We start from the raw sequence: 22,119 nt of genomic DNA, 5'->3' as shown, positions 1-22,119 counted from the left end.
AAAAGCACAGTGACATCCAGGGAAAAGTGCTGGACTGCTACGCAGAAAACTTTTCTATTTCATGCTTTTGTTGGGTGACCTTAGGCCAAACAGATCTTGCTTCTGATTCCCCACACAACATGAAAAATGGTAATGATACATGTTGTAAAACAGCTTGATATCCATAGATGAACCACCACATTTGTTACTACCACATGAATTCAGAAACCTGGGTCTTTCATTTTTTTCAGGTAGGGTGGTCCAGAGGAATATAAACTCTTAAGATCAAAGATATGAAGAAGCAGCAATTATTTGTTAGTACTACCAGACAAATCTTGGTGGAAACAACTGACTAAAACACTATACCATTTTCCTAAGGAATGTGAGGGCTTACAGCTTGGTGTTAGCTGAGAAAGAACTAGGACTACTAGTGAAAACACCCTGCACTGGAAAAAACTTTATCATATTGAATTTTTAAAATATAGTTAAATACACTGTACACAATACATTCTAATTCAGAAGAAAATACAGCTTTTGCCAGAAGTATTACTCTATATTCAATACTTTTTTCCTACAGTCATTCATTTTTGTTATTTCTTCCAACATAAAGAAAGCATGTAATTTTATGTAGCATATATCATAAAGCTGGGATTTACAAAGAAGCTAAAAGAAATTAGGTATTCAAAATCCCAGTGATATTCCAAGTTCCTTTGTAAATCCTACTTCTACTGTTCTGACTAGTACAACCAGGAGTCACCTAGCTGCTTTTTGTACTTTCTGAATTGTACAGATGCATATTGGTCATATCAAAAACATCCTCTATCTACAAAGCCTGCACTGGTGTCCACTGCTAATGCATTTAAAGGAAAATAATTTTTAACTTTGCATTGATTTGCAGCAATTTTTGTCTTCAGGAATCAAACACCACACTCCTTTCTAGACAGGAATGTAATTAACTCCTCTTGTTCAACAATTAATTAGTTCGCAGTTTCTACTTATGTATTGAACATGCATATTGACAGTTCTTTATGTGAAGAGGAAACACATGAAGAAACAGCACGCATAGTTTAGTCACACTTCACAAAGATAGGTCTTAGCAATATTATACAGTGTGTTTCATGAGAAAACTGTACTCTTCTACAAGTTTCTTCTTCTCACTTAATTTTTCCAGTATGGCATCCATTAAATATGAGGCAAAAGGAAACTGAAAAAGAAACAGAGTAAGAAAAATTATCATTTAACTTTTTTCTTTTCAAAAACAATTGCTAAATATCTTTAAACCATTAGACCACTTAGTTCTGACAACAACTACACGTACGCACATCTGATCTTCAAAGTTCACCTGCCTGGTTAGTGTCCGAAAATTTGCTCTCTACCATAAAAATGATAAAAGAACAGAGTAAAATGAAAAAAGATAAACGTCTTATTGAATAATTCATGCTTTACTGACCATGTTAATGACGTAAACTGCAGTACCAGCAACTCTGTCATTTATCTTCAACCAGCTGATCAATAAAAGGCTACAGTCATCTCTAGGGCATGCAGAAATGGTAGTGTGTGTTGACTACTCTCAGGAGGATGAGACTACCAGTACAGCTCTCAATGATGTGGCAACTGCCTTAGACTCACATGTGAAAACTTGTAAATAAAAAAAAAAAAACAAACCAAAACAAAACCCCAAGCCCCCAAAGCTCCAATTGCATTAATTGGGATATGATACACACGTCTGCTCCTCTAAAAACACGACACCAAAAAATTATAATTGCATATTTACAGAGTAAAGTGTAAACCTCTTTTCTATCTCCTCCAATTTAAAAGATGTATTTGCACAATCAGTGCCTTCAAGGAAAGAGATTTGGTATGTTTTTCAGTGTCATTGCTTTAATGATTAAAGAGGTTTTCTTTCACAGTCCTGGTGCATCAGTGCACTGTGTGCAGGGAACTACTTTTGGAGGTGGTGACATGAGTCATTGCGGCTCACCCAGGGAGTGGTCAGTGCTTTGCCAGAGGAGAGCAGTTTTTGTTCACCATTGGAAAGTCTGTCAGCTTCACAGAGTTCTGACAGGTTTCTTGAACTCCTGGTGAGATGAGCGGTTACTGAGGGGTCAGTCCCACACCAAAAGTAACAGCTGATGCTCATATCAGAAGGAGAAATAATTTTATCTTAATAAGGCCACTAGAAATAAATTAGGCAAAATAAAGCATTTGGTTGAGCAGGCCAATCACCAGCTTCCTCTGCTTCTCACAACTGTAGTTAAAGGCAATACTTTTGCATCTAGAACCACTCTCTAGCTCCACACTCAACTATTGCTGCTCTGATTTTATTTTTTCACTTGTTTTCCATCTTAAAGAGAAAATTGTATGGTACTTATACCAGATAGAGTACTACCTGTTTTCTAGATATGTGAAACAAAAAATATAAAACAAACAAAAACCCCCCAGACATAAAAGTACATCAAATACGAATGCAGGTATACTGTCTGAACTGATATACAGATATGAAACTATATACTGATATTTATAATTGCTAACAAGTCAGGAAAAAAATTATCTAAAATGGTAGTGAGGAAAATCTTGTTAATATCAAGCTTCTATCATGAAGTGACTGTAAAGGCAATCCTACATGTTGCTCACTTTGCAGTTACAGAAAAAGGATAATACACATTGTTTTCATTTGCTACAGGAAAATGGGTTTTGAAGAGCTGGTACTTGTTGGCCAGATGTGTCTCCACCTGTCATAAATAACTTCTGTCTATGGTAAGAATTTTCAAGTAGTCATCTACACCTGTCAGCTTTCTCCTGCATGCTACTGTGATCACTTTTTGGGGAATAGAGGGATCCAATTCACTGAGCACAAACCTATTCAGAGTAATAGAAGACATGATCTTATCTGAAATTCTGTGACACTTACTTGCTACTGTGCTTTAAAAACAGACTCCAGCATCCTGTTCACTCTAATTGCTCTCCTTCATTGCCTAAATATTTTTTTACGCGAACTCTATACCATTACCTCAGTCTCTAATTCTTCTTGCCTAGACTGACTACATTAATTTCTGATACATTTCACCTCCTTAATGTGCCTGAGATGAATGGTTTCTTATTGATGTCTCTGGTTTGTATCGTTCTAGATACATTTTACTTGCTGCACACTACTCTCTGTGGCTTCCATGTCATAGCAAAGTGATCTTTCAAGAACTCTTTCCATTTAAATCATTCATTTAAATCAAGAGCATTTGAAAGTTGAACGTTATGTCATTCTTTCAACATTTGTTGGTTTCAGAAAAAGTACTGGATGTTTTTATCTGGTTTTCTTTTCATACAGACACCCAGAACTGGATGATCTCTACAGTCTTCATCTTTAATATAAGCCTGTCAGGTTTACTTTTAATGATGGCTCTGTAACTATCCTGGGAAGTTTCCCTCTACATTTCTCCCCAGTCTCTACTCTAAAGTATTCATCTCCGCTACCAAATCTGCCATATGCTTGGGGAAGGCAATGGGAGTTCAGTGAGTGATAAGTACACACCTAAGGACTGTAAAGCTTGTTTATACCACTGATAATTATATATTTTAATACAGAATTATATGTCCTTCAAATGCTTTCTAGTTATCTGTGCCACAACCAATTTATCCAAACACTAAACATTAACAATGACAGCGATCCTAGATCAGTACATATGGCAGGCTTTAAGAGAGGTAGTTTTTAATTGACTGTAATAAATTCAGAAGAATTGAGAGTGCAAACTACATGTGTATTTATGTTTAGTTATCTTTACCAGAATTGCAGATCTCTTCTTTGATACTAGAAAGCTGTATGAATGAAATGGCATATTTCTTACACAACTTATCAGATGGGTATCTTGGCATATGGTTAAATGCAAGGTAGTATGAGCCTAAAGAGTCAGGAATGCTGATAGTTATTTCTATTTATCTCACCTATTTATTTAGACCTTGAGTATACTTATTTTGGAGATCTCTCCTGTAAAAATCAACAAGTAATTTATATCAACCTTACACAGTGTGACTGAGTCTCACTCAGCACAAATGCATAAATACGCACTGATCTGCCAGTGGAGACACCCATAATGAAGGCAAGAAATTGTTTTTACTCTAATCAGATATAGTGCCTCCATTCAGAAAGTACAGCATTACTTGGTCTCTGCTTCACAAAGTATAAAATGTGTTAACATAAAAATAAAAGTAATTAATTTCTGGAATACATGAATTAGTGATTACACCTATTTTAAATCTCCCCATATGGATCATCAGTGTAATAGATTTGCCCAACAAAACTATTCTAACACACTGCAGAGATGCCTCTAAATTAATTAAGTGAACCACAAAGAATAACCTGAAATAAACCTAAAGAAACTCAGATTACAATGGCCAAATCCTCCTAATTTTGCTATAAATTAAAAGTCAAAGTTTAAAAAAAAAGCGCATCACTTCACTGTTGATCTTTGTCCATTCTTCTTTGTGATGGCTGTATGTACATGATTATATAAATATATATGTGCCTGTCTGTATTCTTATACTGAGTAATCAAGCCAATCTCTCCCATGTTTTCAGTCCAGGACAAGTGATGAAATGTGGTTTTGTTTGTGTGTGTGAGAAAAAACAGATTTATACCATAATGGATTGTCAATGCACAGGACTGAGCTCTTATTCTCGTAATGATTACTTTCTGATTGTCTGATATCAGCGTTAATGGTGCCCAGGATATGGTTCAGACTGCACTGGGGCACTGGCTGATGGTGGCAGGGGTGAGTGTGTGCAGGTGTGTTTGTGCATGGGTGAATCCATATGTGTGTGTGCAAGTAGAGGACAGGCAATGAGTAGAGACCTGTTCAAAGAGAAGACAACAGACACAGGCTGGAAAGAGACTAATGAAAGCAAAGCTTGGTGTTCCAATTCAAGAAATTTGAAAGGAAACAACCACAGCTGTTAGTGAACATTTCCAGATGACACCAGAGGAAATCTGTATTTAGAAATCAATGCAAGTCCTTAAAAGGGGTTGGGGAAAACCCCTACTGATGAAGAGTGAATATACTGTTTCAAACCCTGTTCTAGAGATGGAGTATACACATATGTACAGAGCAACCGCATAACAGAGCGGAGGGAGTTTTTCTGGAAGTTTTCACCATTGGAATATGATTTGTAGATTCATAATGAGGTCATGAGAGGAAGGATTTTATTAGGCAGCTTTGTTTATGTGAGATGTGGTATCCCGAGGAGTACATAAGGAGGGAGAGGGAAGGCAAGTGCTGATGTAAATCTGATAAGGGACACGCTAAATCAGTGCTGTCATTTGGATTAATGTTTGGAAGAATTAGGCAGATGGTTTGTATTTTACTAAAAAGTAGTTCTTGGAGACTTCAAGCAGCAATCTGAATTGGGCTAACATGCTGCATTCACATACAAAATTATTAACAGATTGTCTCGAGATGCTGTTCCTTACAATCAGTCACAAGGAATGAAAGCCTAAGGTGATACAAGAAATCTTGACTAAGTTATGTGAAAAGAAGTCATCATCCTGGTTTAGTTATATGTTTCCTATGATTGGAAAAAGCTAGAGAAGTTTAATTTTCTTTTATTTTTTAAAAAATTATAATTAAAAAAGAGTGCTAATATACTTGCCAGATTCAAATAGTAATACATGCACTCAGATGTGAGGGATAAAGTAGATAGAAGCCTCATTACCTCACATGCAACCTGTAAACACAAATATATATTGAGATAACCATATTTGTTCCCTCCTCTCCCAAATCCCATGAACTGCTAAAAACTCAATGGTCTATAATACTATAAATACCTCTCCCAGCTGCTTTCTCTCATGTCCAGTTACTAATGTATAACCAGTTTGATGTCTCTATAAATGACTCAAGATAACCCTGTGCAGGTAGCATGTGCTTCTGTGAAACCTCTTCACATACAAATTCTTCACAGGCAAGAGAACCTTTTACCTTTTATTCTAATGTCAGTTATTAAGATGTTTCATTTTTATACATTAGTGTGAACACTCTAGTCATTGGGTGTTAATGTACAAATACAAATTAGCAACTGAAGAAACACTTGTTGGCCATTCAAGATGTAGGTTTAAATAATAAGTGAGTTTTACCAGCTCTGCAGAATTCAGAACATGACTGTACTTTTTGATTATATGATTCTTATTTACATAATAACATCCTGATGCAGAGAGGTCTCTTTCAAATTGTAAGCTTCTTAGCAGTGATGTAGTTTCTTCACATATGTTTCTATAGTACTTGATAAAATAAGTACACAAACTCTGCTGTCTGTGAGCCTCAGGATTGCAGAAATATTTATCACTAAAATATTAACATTCTTGTAAAGCTGACAGAAATTAAGACTTTTTCAAGTGATAGGAGTACAGAAAATAAAGGTACAGATGAAATGTATAACAGAGGTGTGCTATCATTTATGATTACACTTTAGGGCAATCTATAAAATGACAGTAAAAAGCAACTAGTGCTTCCCTCAGCTTACCTCCCCTCTTTCCCCCCACCCCTCCCCCCAATTCTAATGCAGCAGTAAAATGGTGTATGTCAGTAATAAAAATAAAATGTCTGTGACATTTTAAATGTTATCGTACTGTCACAGCGGAATATAATTAGCTTGAAGAATGATCTAAAGGGATATGATGCAGTTCATTATGTGCAACAGCAGCAGTTTCCCAGTGTTCATAAAGGTTTCTCTATTAAATTTACCTCCAGTCAATAATTAGGAGTCCACAAATAAACCTAGGCAATTAAATCAATACTGCTGGGCAATTATGTTCCAAAGTCCTGGCTCAATGGCACAAAAAGACACTATATCAAACTGCAATATTAAGTGGTCCTATGCAGTTTTCAACCTAACATTTTCTCAGAATAACAGAAAAGGGCAAGCCTGCATCTTTGATCAAGATGCAAACAGGTACCTAGTTTGCCAACCTGTAACACTAAGTGAGCAGTCTGTTACGAGCAAAGTCCTGACAGAAAGCATTCATTTCACCACGAGCTTTAGTTTTCTGATCAGATATATTACCAATTTCTACTAAAGAAAACAACAAACAAACTCTCTACTCAAAGATATGAGTTAAGCATTTTAAAGGGCATAGAGCTCTTTCGTGAGCTGCACCCTAATACAGACCAAGAAATCTTAGCAATTTGAATCCATGCGACTTAGCATGGATAGAAATGAAAAGCAGAGCTGGCTGCTCCTAAAAAACACTAATCTTGCGATTCTAAAGATCGTCTGCTTGCTAAGAATTACTTTTACCCTCAGAGCTCCTCCTGAGGAATTCCACAAGATGGAGCAAAAAACGCTGAAAACCACTATTAACTTGTATACAAACTTATATGGGTAAGAGCAATGAGGCCCCCTTTCCTTAGCTAAAATTACCAACCCTAATATAGTTGGTTATATAGTCAACAATGTCCTCACTCTCCATGCCCTGGTTTTTGCTATTTGTTTATATCAGATGAAGAGAAGTGAAAAAAATCTGCTTAGGATTTTTTAACCAAAGAATGATAACAAAAAATAGAATAATAACTCTGCATCGTATTCCATTAATCTGTTTCCTATTTTGGAGTCAGTAATACATACAGAATCTTGAAAGCTATAGCTTTAAAAAAAATTCTTAAAATTAAGGCAATTTAGTTTTTAGAAATATTTGTGCTTTTACTGCTGAGTTCCATGTAACACTATGATGTTAAATTAAAATGTCAGTATTTCTGACAAAGCCAGTAAAAGGCACTGATATTTCCACCTCGTTCAGTGCACCAATTAAGCAGTCTTAATGGTAATAAGTTTTGATAATGAAAGAGGGAAAAACTTTCATTTCTAAAAAATGTGGTCTTAGGACACAATCTAGACACGAAAGGCTTTAATGATAAAATAAATAAATCTGAATGTCACTGTTCCCTTGAAATGACTTTCAAAATATTTTCAATAATTCACATTCATAACTGCAATGAACTACATCACTAATGGATCCATGCTACTGCATATGCATTTGGAACACTGGATTTATAGATCAAATTTTATTCCCTTTCAGATATCAGCTACCCATCATTTGAATAAAGGAGACAACTAAAATATAACGGAAAAGTTTCAAGAGTCAGTCAATGTTGTCAGTGATGTCCAAACAAGAGGTGAATGTGGCTAGAAAAGCAGGGCTCTCACCTGCCAATAAACTGCCCTTGATCACTTACAAGAGGGGAGCATCCCAGCAGACTCTGTGTGTATTAAAAAAAAGACTTGAAAGAGAAGAAAAAGTATCACACAGGTCACAGCAGCAGTCTCAATGGACCCCTCAGGGATTTCTGCTAGTCTCAGCCTTGTCATCCTCTATGCAGCTTTCCTCTCTGCCCAGAAAATGTCGATAGGAAAATGTTTGAGGGGCCTCTGGTGAAAATTTTTTCATTCTTTCTGCATTGACAGGATGCCAAATCAATATTTACTTCCCACTAACAAGCTGCTCCAGGTCTCAGTAGAAAATATTGTAGAGAATGCAAGAAGACACGATAATAAACAGCTGTCTGGCTATGAGGAAAACATGAATTGACTGGAAACAGGTCCACAGTAAAAGGTCACTGAAACCCATGAACTCTTCAGGTGTCCATATGAACTACTAACTTTAAAGGCACATAATAAAAATCTCTTTTTCCTAAGAGGTATGACAGAATGGATCCTTTTCACTCTAGCAAGCATTACACACTGTTTCAATAATTCAATTAACACATTTGCCAAGATCTGTGCTGGTTTTCTCCAGCACTGTTTCACTGGTTTCAGCTGTAAAGTTAGCTATCACAAATCCTTGGTTAACATCTCTTCAGTTTTATCCAGTGACTCTTATCTTCACAGAAATAAAGAGGAAATGTTACAAAACAAGGATTTTACATTGTCTTATCATGCAATAGTTTGGGACCATCAATGGCAACATACAGATGCAATAGATTAATTACAAACTAAAAACACTTAGCTACTCAGAATAGAAAGTTATAATTCATTAAAGGAAGATATAAATTTAGCACCTCTGCTTCAAGAAGTTTCTGTATATACTGCAGCCATTCTTTATCTTTTTCAAATTCCATTTTTGTCTTTGCAGTTTCCTAAAAACAGAAAAGTAAAACCAATGTGAAAATTTCCTTTTGTGACTTCTGTAATATAAAGCTCCAGTAAGGCTAAACCTACATCACCACCAGACTCCTGTTCCAGCCAACTGTGGTCAGCTCCTAGACACTCTTAGTAAAGTAAGTCTGTAGGCTTTTTCATGTATTATTTGATCAGGCCTAAATAAATCTGGATAAGAAATCCTATTACTGTATCTATTTAACAGAGGGTGATTTCAGAAAACACTATCAAATATTTCATAGTAAAATATATGATAGAATCAACAAAAAGAGGCAATGGATTCCCCCAGAAACAGTCTACTAGAAATACCTTTAATAGGTATCACAATTCAAGAATGGAAGCATCAGTGGAATCAATCTGGCACAGCAAGACACATTTTAATTTTGTTTTCATTAATGCAGGAGTCTATTTAAAATGTATAACCCTGCCAAACAGTCTGATGAAAAAGGAAACTATTAAGGACTTTCAAATAATGTCTCTACATCTACATGCTCAGAACAGTGTATTTATATTTTATCTATGTATGTCCAGAGTCTTGCCACCTTATGAGTCTCTAACCTGACGTTTCTATTTAAATCCAACTGGTTTATTCTTTTTGTGTTGGATGCTGCACAATGCAATTCCAGTCTTTACCTGGAAATCTTTTTTCCTTAGAAAGTCCCTAAAACAACCTACCTCATCATCTTCTACTTCTAATATCTCCTGAAGATCAGTTGTTGAAACATTAAGGATAGATGCTGCCAACTGAACAGACTCTTGGGAAAGACCCTTTTTGCACGCTGTTACTTCTCCCATTTTTTTTGCCTGTTTGATTTTTGTTCTCAGCTCTTGTACGCTGTGCTGTAACTCTCTGGTTAGAGCCTGGAAGATGCAAGCAAAAAATACCCCTTTTCAATTCTTCTTAAAGTGTAAACACTATGGAAAAAAACAATATAATTTGGACTAAGCTCCTTTAGATGGGAATTATCTTCATTCTGTGTTACTGGTTCAATAGAATGCATGCTGTAATACTAAATACCATGGTATTTAGAACACAAAGTATGAATTAATATATTAAACCAGAAAAAGCTCTTAAATATGGGTACTAATATTTTTTAATGTCTTTAGCAAAATAACTATAATCATAATGCCATTATTAGTAAGACGAAATAGCTTCTGCAGAATCAATTAAAAATAATTTCCTGATCCAGTCTACCAGAAGCGTTCCTGAAATAACAACAGAAGTGTCAGACTTTACTGTGGTCAAACAGAGATCTTTTTAAAGCTTTATTCATACCTCACCGCATGAAGAAACACCAACATACCTCTTTATTCAAAACCCGAAATTTTTGTTCCTATTAAGCCAGGGTAGTTCAAAACTGTCCTGGCTACTGATTCTTCCCAATATAATTTATAAATCACATCAGGATTTATACCTCCTAATAAACATTTATAAATTTATAAATATGAAACAGGATATCAGAGTAGTGGTTATCCATTGTTGATGTCCTGGGTTGAGTGAGTGGTGGAGTTTTTTGGTGGCAGGGGAGGGGGCTATCGGGGCAGCCCCCTGTGAGAAGCTTCTTGAAGCTTCCCCAGCTCCAAGTCAGCTCCACTTCTGTTTGGGAAATTGAGCCAATCGGCTGCGCCTCTGCGATAACATATTTAAGAAGGGACATGGTGACAGGCAGTGGGACTTGTGAGGAGGAGTTGCTGCAGCTGCATGAACACCAAGGTCAGTGGAGGAATGGAGGAAGAAAGGAGGGGGGAGGTGTGCCGGAGCAGAGACCCCCCTGTATCCTGTGGTGAGATGGCAGGGCGGCCCCCCCCTGCCACCCATGGAGGTCTACAGTGGAGCAGACATTGATTTATGGCCAGTTGCTCCTGCTCAGATGATCAAGGTTCTGTGCCCAAAGAAGGCCGGGGTCTCATGGGAAAAGGTAGCCCCGCTGCTGTAATTCAGTGCTGGGAGGATTGCAGCATGCAGGGGAGTCCCACGCCAGAGCAGCTTGGGAAGGGCTGCAGCCATGGGAGGGAAACCAGTCGGAGAAAGTTAGTGACCCATGACGGAGCAGTGTGGGGAACGCTGCGGCCCATGGGAGGAATTCAAGTCGGAGAAAGTTTGTGGAGGACTGTCTCCTGTGAGAGGGGGACCACGATGGAGCAGGAGGAACAAGTTTCGGACACTTCCCTAGCAGAGCTGAGCCCGGGAAGAAGGGAGGGGTGGGGGGAAGGTGTTCTCAAGATGTGGCAATGCTTCTCACTGTCTTACTCTGTTATGTGTTGTTAGTGTCTGTAATAAATGTATGTTCTTTTTTTTCTTCCCCTAACGAGTCTGCCTTTTGCTCGTGATCATAAAAGGGGTATTTTTCCCATCCCAGTCCTATCTTGAACCCCAATCCTGGCTCTCTGTCCCTTCTCATTGCCGGAGGGGAAGGGAGAGAGAGCTGCTGCATTGTGGTTGGCTGTCAATCAGGCCTAAACCACAACAGTTGATAAGCAACATACTCTCGGCACACACAAGACCCCTGTATTCTTATTTGCAGCTTGCAGCTGGCCCACACAGAAGGCTCAGCCAGGCCAGGCAGTCTCTCTGCAAGGGTGCTTTTAGCAGACAGTAGGTGTTTTAAACAGATAGCAGCTGAGGCAGCATGGGGAAGATCAGATGCCACACCAGAACCACTGCAATTGTTCTTTAACCCTGGCTTTGACAAGGTCTGATGCAGGGGTGCCAAGAGAAGCCTCAATTTTAGATCCCATTTCTGCTGTTGAAGACTTTTAGTTAGTTTTAAGTAAGAACTAGAGCTTGATAGGATGTCTGATGCTGCTAATGCTGCATAATTAAACTGCCTTTATTATTGTTACTACTATTACTAGTAACTAATAAAGACCACAATAATAAAGGGCAATTTCTCTATGATCTTTTGTGAAATGAGGTATAAACTGCTAAGCCAGGAAGATGCTCCAGGCTTAAAAAAAAAAAAAAAGCACAAAAACAGAATAATACTATTCCAAGAAAACTGTTTGAAAAGTTTCTATTACAGGAGAGGAGAACCACTATCTGCAGTGAAAAAAAAAAGGGATTACCTGGATTTAGTAAAGCTGATATAAAAACCTAGAAAAAGTAAAAAAATGGTCAGAAGACTAGACAAAAAAATTGTACTCACAGTTAACAGGAAAGAAAAAAACCAGCAGGGGTGAGGCCACTCTCCTGTGTTTATTTAAAACTAGAGTAAAAGAAGTATTATGAAACATCCTACTGAAAAGACTTTGTTGACCTGAATGAAAGCTGAATGGAATCCAGACCTGATCTTGGTTTTTGTTCCCTAATACCACAGGAGTACTGAGCTTGAATACTATGTTCCACAGCTGAACATGAGCCAAATTGCATAAGGAACTGATGGTTCAAATTCCTACATCTACTATTCCTAAAGTTCTCTGGTTCAGTGAAATAACACTAAGCATTAGTATAAATCATTGGTTGTATAACTGAAGGGTTTTTTTGTTTCAATATTTATGCAGCCATGACAAAAGCATTTTGTCAAAAGCGGAGCAAGACAAATTTATTTAAAAATTATTGGCTGAGACACATGAGCAGTAACTCGTTGTTAGAAGGTCCTCCTAGCGTATTCAACTTCCATGACTCAAGCAGAAATCTGATTGCCAACAGACACCTTGGCTGAGTTTAAAATGAGAGAATAAGGTTTTCTTCCGATCGTCATATGTGGGGCTCATCTTATTAAACTACCTCTCACCAGTAGGTGAACTCCTGAAAATTCTTTTTCTGCAGAAAGCTCTCATGTCATATAAACTGACTGTGGAATTATGAAGCCTGTTTATTATCATTTGGGGTAAAGTACTCTACAGCCTCTAGTGTATTCAAAATATAGATTAGACAGCATTTGCTGATATATTTCAAAAGAACCACAACAGATTCATCTGATTCCAAGATTTGTTTATTTTTCTTCTTCCCAACTTAACATTTTTCTGTATTTAGCTAAAATGTAATTATTAAAACCAAAATTACCCTACCACAAATTCAAGGAGAGGAGGTACAATTAAATTTGTCCCATTTTCTGATTCAAATATGGGTGTCTCCATGCACAGTATTTCCAACAAAATGTCTTGTACGTAGAGACCTGTGCAAGTACAGAGCTGTGAGGAATGATGAAACTTGAAATGTTATAGGCAGGGAACTAGAGAAACTTTGACCAAGCTCATAGAAAAAAATAGACTAAGAGAGGAGAGAGCCTCAAGTAGAAAAGTACATACTATGAAAAAAAAATTACAGATAAATCACAACATGTTTTTGTAGCATTTGAAATGGTCCAACAGTAAACTGGCTCCTGCAACATGTAGGAGATGTATTTGACAATGGAAAAATAAACTCAACTGTACTTTTTCAATCAAATTGCATGAGCTTCCCAAATTTTGAAAGTGAGGAGATGTCACTCAGACATAGGTGATCAGGCCAGAAGATGCAAATTTGTTTACTGGTGCAAAGAGGAAATGTAAATTTAAGGAGTAAAATATCAAGGCAATTAACTGCATAGCCACATGGAAAGAGTACAAATAATGATAACTAGCTGAGCACAGCAAACAAAAAGCATGTTAATAAACAAAGTTAAACATTCACTTGAACATCTCAGACAAGACACAAACATTGCCAGACAATAGTCTTAGGATGTTATTAGATAAATTTTATTGGTGTATCTGAACTCCAGAAGAGGTTCATGATGAATGAACAAACTGACAGCAATAGCAACAGTGGAACCCAGAGGCTGCAACTCTACTGTGCTTCGCTTTTAGTTCAGAGTTCCAGTATGGAAGGTACCAGAAAGTCCCTGAAGAATCTAGAGCAGCAATTATGAAAGTAAAGAAAAGAAAAAAACAAACAACAAACAAACAGGAAAAAAAAAAAAAAAAAAAAGAAAAAAACAAAAACAGAAAAAGTAAGTTTAAACAAAAATCAAGGAAAGAGAAAATTGCAACTAATATATTTTGATAATCAAGCATACATACTATATATAATCAAAGTAGATCATATATACAGAGGACTTGCACTTCAATTCCTTTTTCCCTAAGCAGTTCTAATACACTAAAAAATGTGAAATATATACCATATGTGAAAAATAAGGCTACTACATGGACTCTCAAATCAGACTCTCAGAGACCATCTATTTTTGAACCTGCCTTCTTCTCATTATTAAGTTGTAACAATAACGTTCTAATATCCATTTTTCACTGGATAAATGCCTTGAAAAATTATAGCCTCCCTATGACTTTAAGTTGCTTTTTCTGTTCATATATACTCACCCATCATGTGGTAATGTATTCACGTGCTAAACTGTTTACTTATTAGTGACTTAATTTATAAGTGAGTTCATGCTTTACTACAGAAATGTTCAGTGTCAAAGCCACACAGGTCTTTAACTCAGTTAGGAAGAACCATTTCCAAACCAAAGATTACAAAAACCTTAGTTCACCAACACAGTTTTGTTGGTGAGTGTACTGAAGCAAGTATAATATCATTCTTTGATTAAGAAATCAATTCAATGTATTCTGGAGCTAAGTGTAGGATTTTAAACTAATACATACCCCACTGTGTATTTCAGAATTGCTTGTTTTTAAACTTATAAGCATACATAGGTGATACAAACTGCCTGCAATGAAATCAATGCAGAATATGACTTCAGTACTATACTGATGTATGATAACAATGCCTCTATTAGTACCAGTAATGCTAGGATTTCATATCTTCTGTTTCTTTTTCTTTGGTGTTAAATCTAGGGGATATTTTGTTAGTAAAACCATTTTCCCAACTGAGATGTTACCATCAGAGTTACTCCTGTGGGACGCACTTAGCTGCTACCAGTCAACTAGAATAGGAAGCCCTGATTAATTAAAGAAAACAAATCTACTTCGCAACTTGTTGGACCAGTGCAATTGTTACTGGTCTGACTAAAAAAAAATAAAAGCTTTAAATTCTAATAACATGAGCTTAAAGTACCCAGCTCTTTGTAATCATTAACAAATGTTTCATTACCTATCAACTCCATATGGCTATATAGTATATATTACATCTACTGGGTTGCATACGGTTCTAAAATATCTTCTTTATAAGCCATTTTACTTTATTTTCACAACCAAAAATATTAATTCTTAAGATAATAGTTTTCAATTTTGGTCTCAGAATGCAATCACTTTTTAGAACTATATGTTTTGCCAGTTTTGAGATATATAAAGACGAAGGATTTCTTCCATTTAAAAGGTCACATTTAATTAAACACTCAAAGAAGCTGTGGTGATACACAGACCCTGACAACACACTATTAATGAGGTCTTCACATCCGAAAAAGCTCTGACACTAGCTGATCCTGGAATTGAAACAAATTTATCAATGGCTCCAAGTAATGACATATGACCAAGTCAATGCCTAAAATTATTCTTGTAACTACCATGCTAATTTACACACTCTATTGTTACTGTTTTTAGTAAAATAAAACTTAATGGCCTGAAGACAAACCTAAGTGTGATGCTAGTACTGTAGCTATGTATGGCTGGATTTCAGTCTTGCACTGCTGCAGCACACTTGGCAGAAGCCATGGCTCATAATAGTTATGGAAAATTTTAAGCTTTTCTGTGCTTCATACAGTAGTCATAATGTTGTTCTGGGTAAGGCTGGGATGGAGTTAATCATCTTCTAGCAGCTCCTATGGTGCAGTGTTTTCGATCTGTGACTAAACCAGTGTTGATAACACACCAGCTATTAACAAGCAGTGCTTGCATAGCATCATGGCCGTCTCTGTTTCCCACCCTGCCCCCAAAGCAAGAAGGCTGGGGTGCACAAGTAGGGATGTGACACATCTGGGACAGATGACCTGAACTGATCAAAGGGACGTTTCATACCCTGTAACGTCTTGCTCAACAATATAAACTGAGGGGATGGGGGACTGATTGGGCAGGTAATCACTGCTCAGATACTGGCTGAGCTACATCCCTTGGGGTTTTTTTCCCCCTTTCCTTCGCTTATTAAACTGTCCTTACCTGAATGCAAGATTTTTCATGCTTTTGCTATTCCTACTCTCTCCCCAGTCTCACTGGGGGCAGGGAGTGAGTAAGCAACTATGTGTTGTTTAGCTACTGGCCAGGGTCAACCAACCACAAATGCATAGACCGGTATAATACACAGAACAATTCTCTACATGATGTTTTGTGTTTAGTTCAACATGAAAGTGTCTTTAGATACAAGTAATGTATTCACTGAAACTCCCTTGTTTTGTAGATTGGGATGGTGTAAGGATGTGACCCAGAGCATTATACCAAGAATTAAATGGAAAATATTTTCAGAAACAAGGTTAGTTTCCTAAAGAAACAAAAGTACTGTGAAGATGTTGCAGCTATCTGTGGAAAACAAGATCTGAATTTCACCAGCTGAATACTGAGTTTAAAGAACTTCTCTACCTTTGTGGCAGAATTACTGCTGGGCTAAGGTTAGGGCAGATCCTAGGATTGTAAAAGGCTGAGAAAGCATTACCATCCCAAATAGCTCACAGTCAACAAGACAAAACAGAATGAATGGACAAAGTGACACAGAGAGATGATGTCATGCATTGTTTCAGCATCTGAAACAAGTAATCAAGTTTTTTCAATGAAAGTACAGTTATTTGGTCCTTACTGCCTCCATAAAAATGACTTATAAAATACTTTCAGTAATGTTTCAACTCATGCACATTTCACAGCATGATTGCTGTATGTCAGATAAAAGAAAAACTCTTCTACAGTAATTTCATTTTTTATATATATATGTATATATATAAGTATATATATATGTGTATATATATATACACAATTTAAATTACCTTATCTAGCTCCTTAACTTGAACAAATACAGCTTCTAGGCATAACTTTTTTTTCGATCAGAAAAGGGACACGAGTGTAGACAAGAAATAGACAAGACAGACCACTGCAAAAGATTTGTCTGGCCAAGAGCTATAACATGTAGCATTCTGACCCATGGGAATCAGTCAGACTCAGGAGGTTAACTTAATTTTTATGACCCCCAGAGATCATGTGATTTCAGAGACTCTAGCAGATGCCCTGAAAGTAGATTGTAAAGGTGTAGAGGAGATATAGACTAACCTTTTCTTCCTCTGCCAACTTCAGTACTCAATACCAATTGGGAATGCTATTGCCAAATATTAAAGTGGTAGTAACGTTATTCTACTAGTGTCACAATAGGTCACATTTATAATGTGGTGTGTTATTTTTATTTATTTGTCTTCAGTCGCAGTTTCTGCTTTAGTTCTAAAATTTATAAACATGTATGTTCAAGCTATGTGGCACAGATCTTTATTTTTACATACTTGGAGGAATTAAGATAGGCTTTTATTATCTTTTCCATTAAGAATAAAGTAAACAAATAAGCTGTAGAACATGTTAAAACCCAAAGAAAACAAAACGATACACTCGAGTATAAGAGTGACAATATTATCTAAAAGCTAGCAGAGCTGCAAAGTTTCAAAGGTTAATTCAATAAAGAGCTGAAAGGGAGAAATACATCCAGTAAAGCTTGGTATTGGATCGAAATCTATGATTTAAAATAAACAATCTTATGTTGATTGGCACTGAGAATAGTGCTCACAACTTCACAGAGATCTGTGGAAGATGAAATCACACACTGTCTGGAAGAAATGCCTCACCTGATGAGCTCTAGAATTCCATTTTACATGAAGATTGAGAAATTGCAGTATGGTATGTACATATAAAATAATGTGATACTGCAGTTGCCTCTACAATCTGATTTTCCACATCCATTAACACAAGCAAATCTGAAAACACATGAAAAGGATTTAACAGACAAGATCTGAAAAATTAATTGAGGTAATTTGAAATATTACCAACCTCCTCTACCCTTGTGGCAAAAGCCATCTCCAGTTTGCAATTCAACATCCTAGCCCAACACTACCTTCTTCACTGCTATGAGTTATGGATGACAGACTGTGAACTAGGAAGGTGAATTCAGTAATACCTCAAACCCAACTACAGTAGGAATATTTGCAAAACTGCAGATAGATTTGCACAGTATTGTTTTTCAACCGCTAAAGCTAAACCCACCACAGCTTTCTTCACAAAGCCCTTAAGTCACACAGTATAAAAGGGGCATCAGGATTTCAGTATTTGAACAGAAAACTCAGCTTTCTGGCATTCAGAACTGCAGACCTAAAAAACAGTTAAAATGCAATAAGGAGAAAGAATATTAAGGTACAGTGACAGAAATGAGAAACTGTATTGCATAAAATTTGACAGTCTGATTCCTATCACAGGTAAGATTTGAATTTGTACAACTATGGTAGCTTAAGTTTGATATTCCTGCTTGCCATTAGGAGAACAGAGGGGAGAAAGTCTCACTTGCCTGGCAAATACTTAAATACTGTATTTCTCTACATTTCTCCAAAATACTTTTGCTACCAATCTTGTTCTACAAGCTCCACCAAAATATTATTCCATCTTGATTCAAAATCATTGAAAACAATTTTTTTCTTTATAACAATTTTTTTTCAAGTACAGAATTGAGAATGTTCTTTTGACTACATTTTCTTAACCAGCTCCAGGTGCGGAAAACCACAGGGAAGAATATTAAAGATGTTTCAACCTATATTTGATATTTATAAGAAAAGGAAATTGAATACATTGTGGTATGTCCTAAATGATAGTTCAAATTATTTACAAATTAATATAAAAGCAATTTAATTAATGGTCAGTTTTTCATTTTTTATTGGTTTCAAAGCAAACCCTATTTAAACAAAGATGCAGCAATGGACTTATTCTGGCCAATTACAATGTAGTTTGTATTTCTGTAGAGAAGTATACAATATATACCTAAGGGTATACTAAAGTGTTTTAAAATTAACTTTGTGATTCAAATCAGGTTTTTTTTGTAACACTGGTCAGCTTTTTATCTTTTTATTTTCTAATCCTCTCTCGATAACTGTTTAGCTATCACACTTTCATTTATGCCTGAAATCTTGTGTTAAAAATGTGTTTCTTCTCATAATATTCTTTGTAACATGACTTTAGGTAGAATGAAGCCTCTCTTATTGCATCAGCTGGGCACCTCATTTATAGAACATACAGCAGATATGTACTGATATAAGGGACATTTGGTCATATACAGTATTACAGCTTTACAGTTATCTAATCTCTCTAAGACTGTCAAAAATTTAAATTGTAGATGCAAATGTTTTCAGACTGATGCATTTTTTTTTTAAGGTATCAGCAAACACTCCATAGTTTTCATTGTACTGTTGCTAAATTTTCAACACAATTACCATGTTTTGTGACCAATAACAGGGAAAACCAATAATTTTCTTTATAGCAGAGAATGAGTTGAGATATGTATAATCAGCATGGGATGACAGGAAGAATATTTCTGTCAAAATATATTGGTTTCTAAAATTATATTTATGTGAAATGGGCAATAATAATAAATGCTAAAGTAAATAGGACTTTAAATTAAGTCCTACTTCATTTACATTATTTTTTTTCACTGCTGTAAATTCCTTGGTTTCAACAGAATTACCTCTGATTTACACAGGTGCTAGTAAAACTAGCATCATTCCTTTCAAATTTCATATATTACAGTCATATACACAGAGAAAAAAAAAAAAAAGGCACTGACAGGGATTAGAGCTTCATACACATATAGTAAGAGATGCCTGGGATCTCAGAGTGTTTATTATCTGAACAGTTATGTCAGACAAAGTCAGCACAGTTATACTGGACATGGCAAACAAAGAATATTCAGGGCAGACCAAGAAATACTGAGGTGAAGCAACACTCCAAAGGTCACACTGCAGATCAGTGACCAAGAAGTGAAGAGCACCAACATTTCCTGCCACTCAGTTCAGTCTCTGAGCCTATGCTACATTTCTGTAGAAAGACATGCAAAGCATGAAAACTAAAACCAAGATGCCCTGTGTAAGACCACTGCACTACTGAAACAAACATGTTTGAAACTTCATTTAAGAAATTAAAAATTTCCATGAATCTTATCAACCATGTTTTCTTAAAATACCATCACTTGTTGTTTTTTATGATTCCACGCTCCTAGAGCTCTTCCCACCTCTCTGTAGCTCTTTGGCATGTCCATTGGGGAACCTCCTCAAGTCCCACCTTTCTAAATGACTGTTGAGACTTCACCAAGTATGGGTGCTTTCTGTTCTCTCTGCTTCAGCTTGCCTTCTTAGTAATCTGATCAACATACATTGAACAATTATTTCTATATGAACTCTTAAGTAAGTCATTACTGGAGACCTTTTTCCTTCTTTCCAAGTTTTGCTACTATTCCTGTCATCTTGCCAAAAAGTTCTATCACTTCATGCTCAAAGCTTTTACTATATACTTTGTACTCATGCATCCATCCCCCAAGTCTTCCAGTTATCCCTGTTTCCAGCCAACATAATTCATAATTTATGTTTTTTAGACCCCAAACTGGCCATTATCTTTAAACTAGGCATCTTTTAAGCTATCTCCAGCTTATGCATAGAGCTGAGTATCATCTTTAAAAAGCAATCTCTCCAAGGCATTTAAAGGAATCACAAGTGGATTTATACCCTTCCAGGGAGAGAACTGCAGTTTCCAAGTAGTTCCCAGGAAAGCCTGTTGCAGCCTTACTCTCTGAAAAACTTAAGAAGAATTATTTTTTTCCTGAGGTAGAAAAGGAAGTTCTTTGCAAGTTGGCGAAAATAGTTTCCTGTTCAGTTCAAGTTTTTTGGATCTGTTCACACAGTATCTATTATTAGAGTCACAGTCTATGTGAATGGTTCCCAGGCACTGTAAGAAAAATGAAAGTAGTGCTAATATCAACAAAATCACATGTGCAAGTCAGACATGCATTTAAACTTTGCATGAGACATATATGCGCAGCTACAGAAACCTGGCATACCTTGCAATTTGGTTATGTAAGTTGAATCATTTAAATCAATTCCTCTAAACTCTTAATAAAGAGAGGTACATAAAAAAATTTTGTAAGTATTTTAAGCTATATCTGTTATAATCTCTACATATCATAGTCAAAAACCAAAGTGAATTGCTATCCTTCTAGGCCTAAAAAGCAAAGAAAAAGACAAGTAAGGAAAAAGCTTTCAAAAATCTATTTATTCTTCATTTATAGTAATCAAGATTTTATCCATTAAGACATCTACCTTATATGCTACTCCTAGCACACTATATGCATCAACAACCATATGCCTTCTGTAAACTACAAGAGCTCAGCCATTCACTTAATTCATTAAAATTCACATGGTCTGTTATTCTGTTTACAGTCTAATAGATATTCACTGTCACTATTCAGGCATTTGATTCAATTTGCCTAAATCCCAGATGCAGAGTAATCCTGACGGAGATTATCTTAATTTATCACCGATTTCTTCTCAGAACCGAGAAAGGTTGGTATATCATAATAAAAGCTGTGTTTCTCCTGTTTTCCTAAAGCAGCATGCACAGAGAAAAAGAAGCAATAAATGCCTGGTTTTTTTTAATGGTGAGATTTTTTCAGTTACACAAATTTTGCCTTGACTACAGGACACCTTCTCTTAAAGGTGTGTATTCTGCAGATAAGAATACTGATTCTCAACAGACTGGAACACATCCCTGTAGCCAAATATTATGCCGATTCTGACTGAACACAGATTGGCAGATTTATCATCAACTCCATACAATACAAAATAATCACTCTGGGTATACTTTTCAGGTAAAGTGTTGAGAGTTTGGAGTGTAATAAATGAAATATACTTATCTTTTGGCTTCCCAGTGGGGAACATTTTCTAGCAACTTGAAGCCATATTAAAGATGTCCATTTTCAAATCAAAACTGTGCTGATTTATTTAAGTGATACTATCTGCTGTCCTTACCAAAATGTCCCAGTGACCCACTGAAGAAACCTTAGTTTGGTCAAACAACACCTCCAAATTGGCACTGTTCATATACAACTTTTCAAAATAAATCAATTTTCATCTGCACAGC

General features: G+C 36.2%; 1 protein-coding gene across 6 annotated transcripts in view; it reads right to left on the bottom strand.

Annotated features, from left to right (window-relative positions):
- Positions 1–273: 273 nt before the first annotated feature.
- CNTLN (centlein) overlaps positions 274–22,119 on the bottom strand; it is a 199,421-nt gene continuing 177,575 nt past the window's right edge. For 3 of the 6 annotated variants that reach the window (XM_042804806.1, XM_042804807.1, XM_042804811.1), the window contains 3 exons: positions 9,790–9,975; positions 9,015–9,092; positions 274–1,183 (listed from right to left, as the gene is read on the bottom strand). In XM_042804806.1, coding sequence (XP_042660740.1) covers positions 1,082–1,183; positions 9,015–9,092; positions 9,790–9,975 — 366 coding nt within the window. In that variant the 3' untranslated portion in view covers positions 274–1,081. Of the gene's footprint in view, positions 1,184–9,014; positions 9,093–9,789; positions 9,976–13,559; positions 13,947–17,860; positions 17,925–22,119 lie in introns of those variants that run through there. The other 3 variants (XM_042804808.1, XM_042804809.1, XM_042804810.1) reach the window with 3 other exon arrangements.

This window comes from Tyto alba, unplaced genomic scaffold (assembly GCF_018691265.1).
Source record: "Tyto alba isolate M040663 unplaced genomic scaffold, T.alba_DEE_v4.0 Super-Scaffold_42, whole genome shotgun sequence".
Lineage (NCBI taxonomy): Eukaryota > Metazoa > Chordata > Aves > Strigiformes > Tytonidae > Tyto > Tyto alba.
This window is presented reverse-complemented; position numbering and strand designations above follow the sequence as displayed.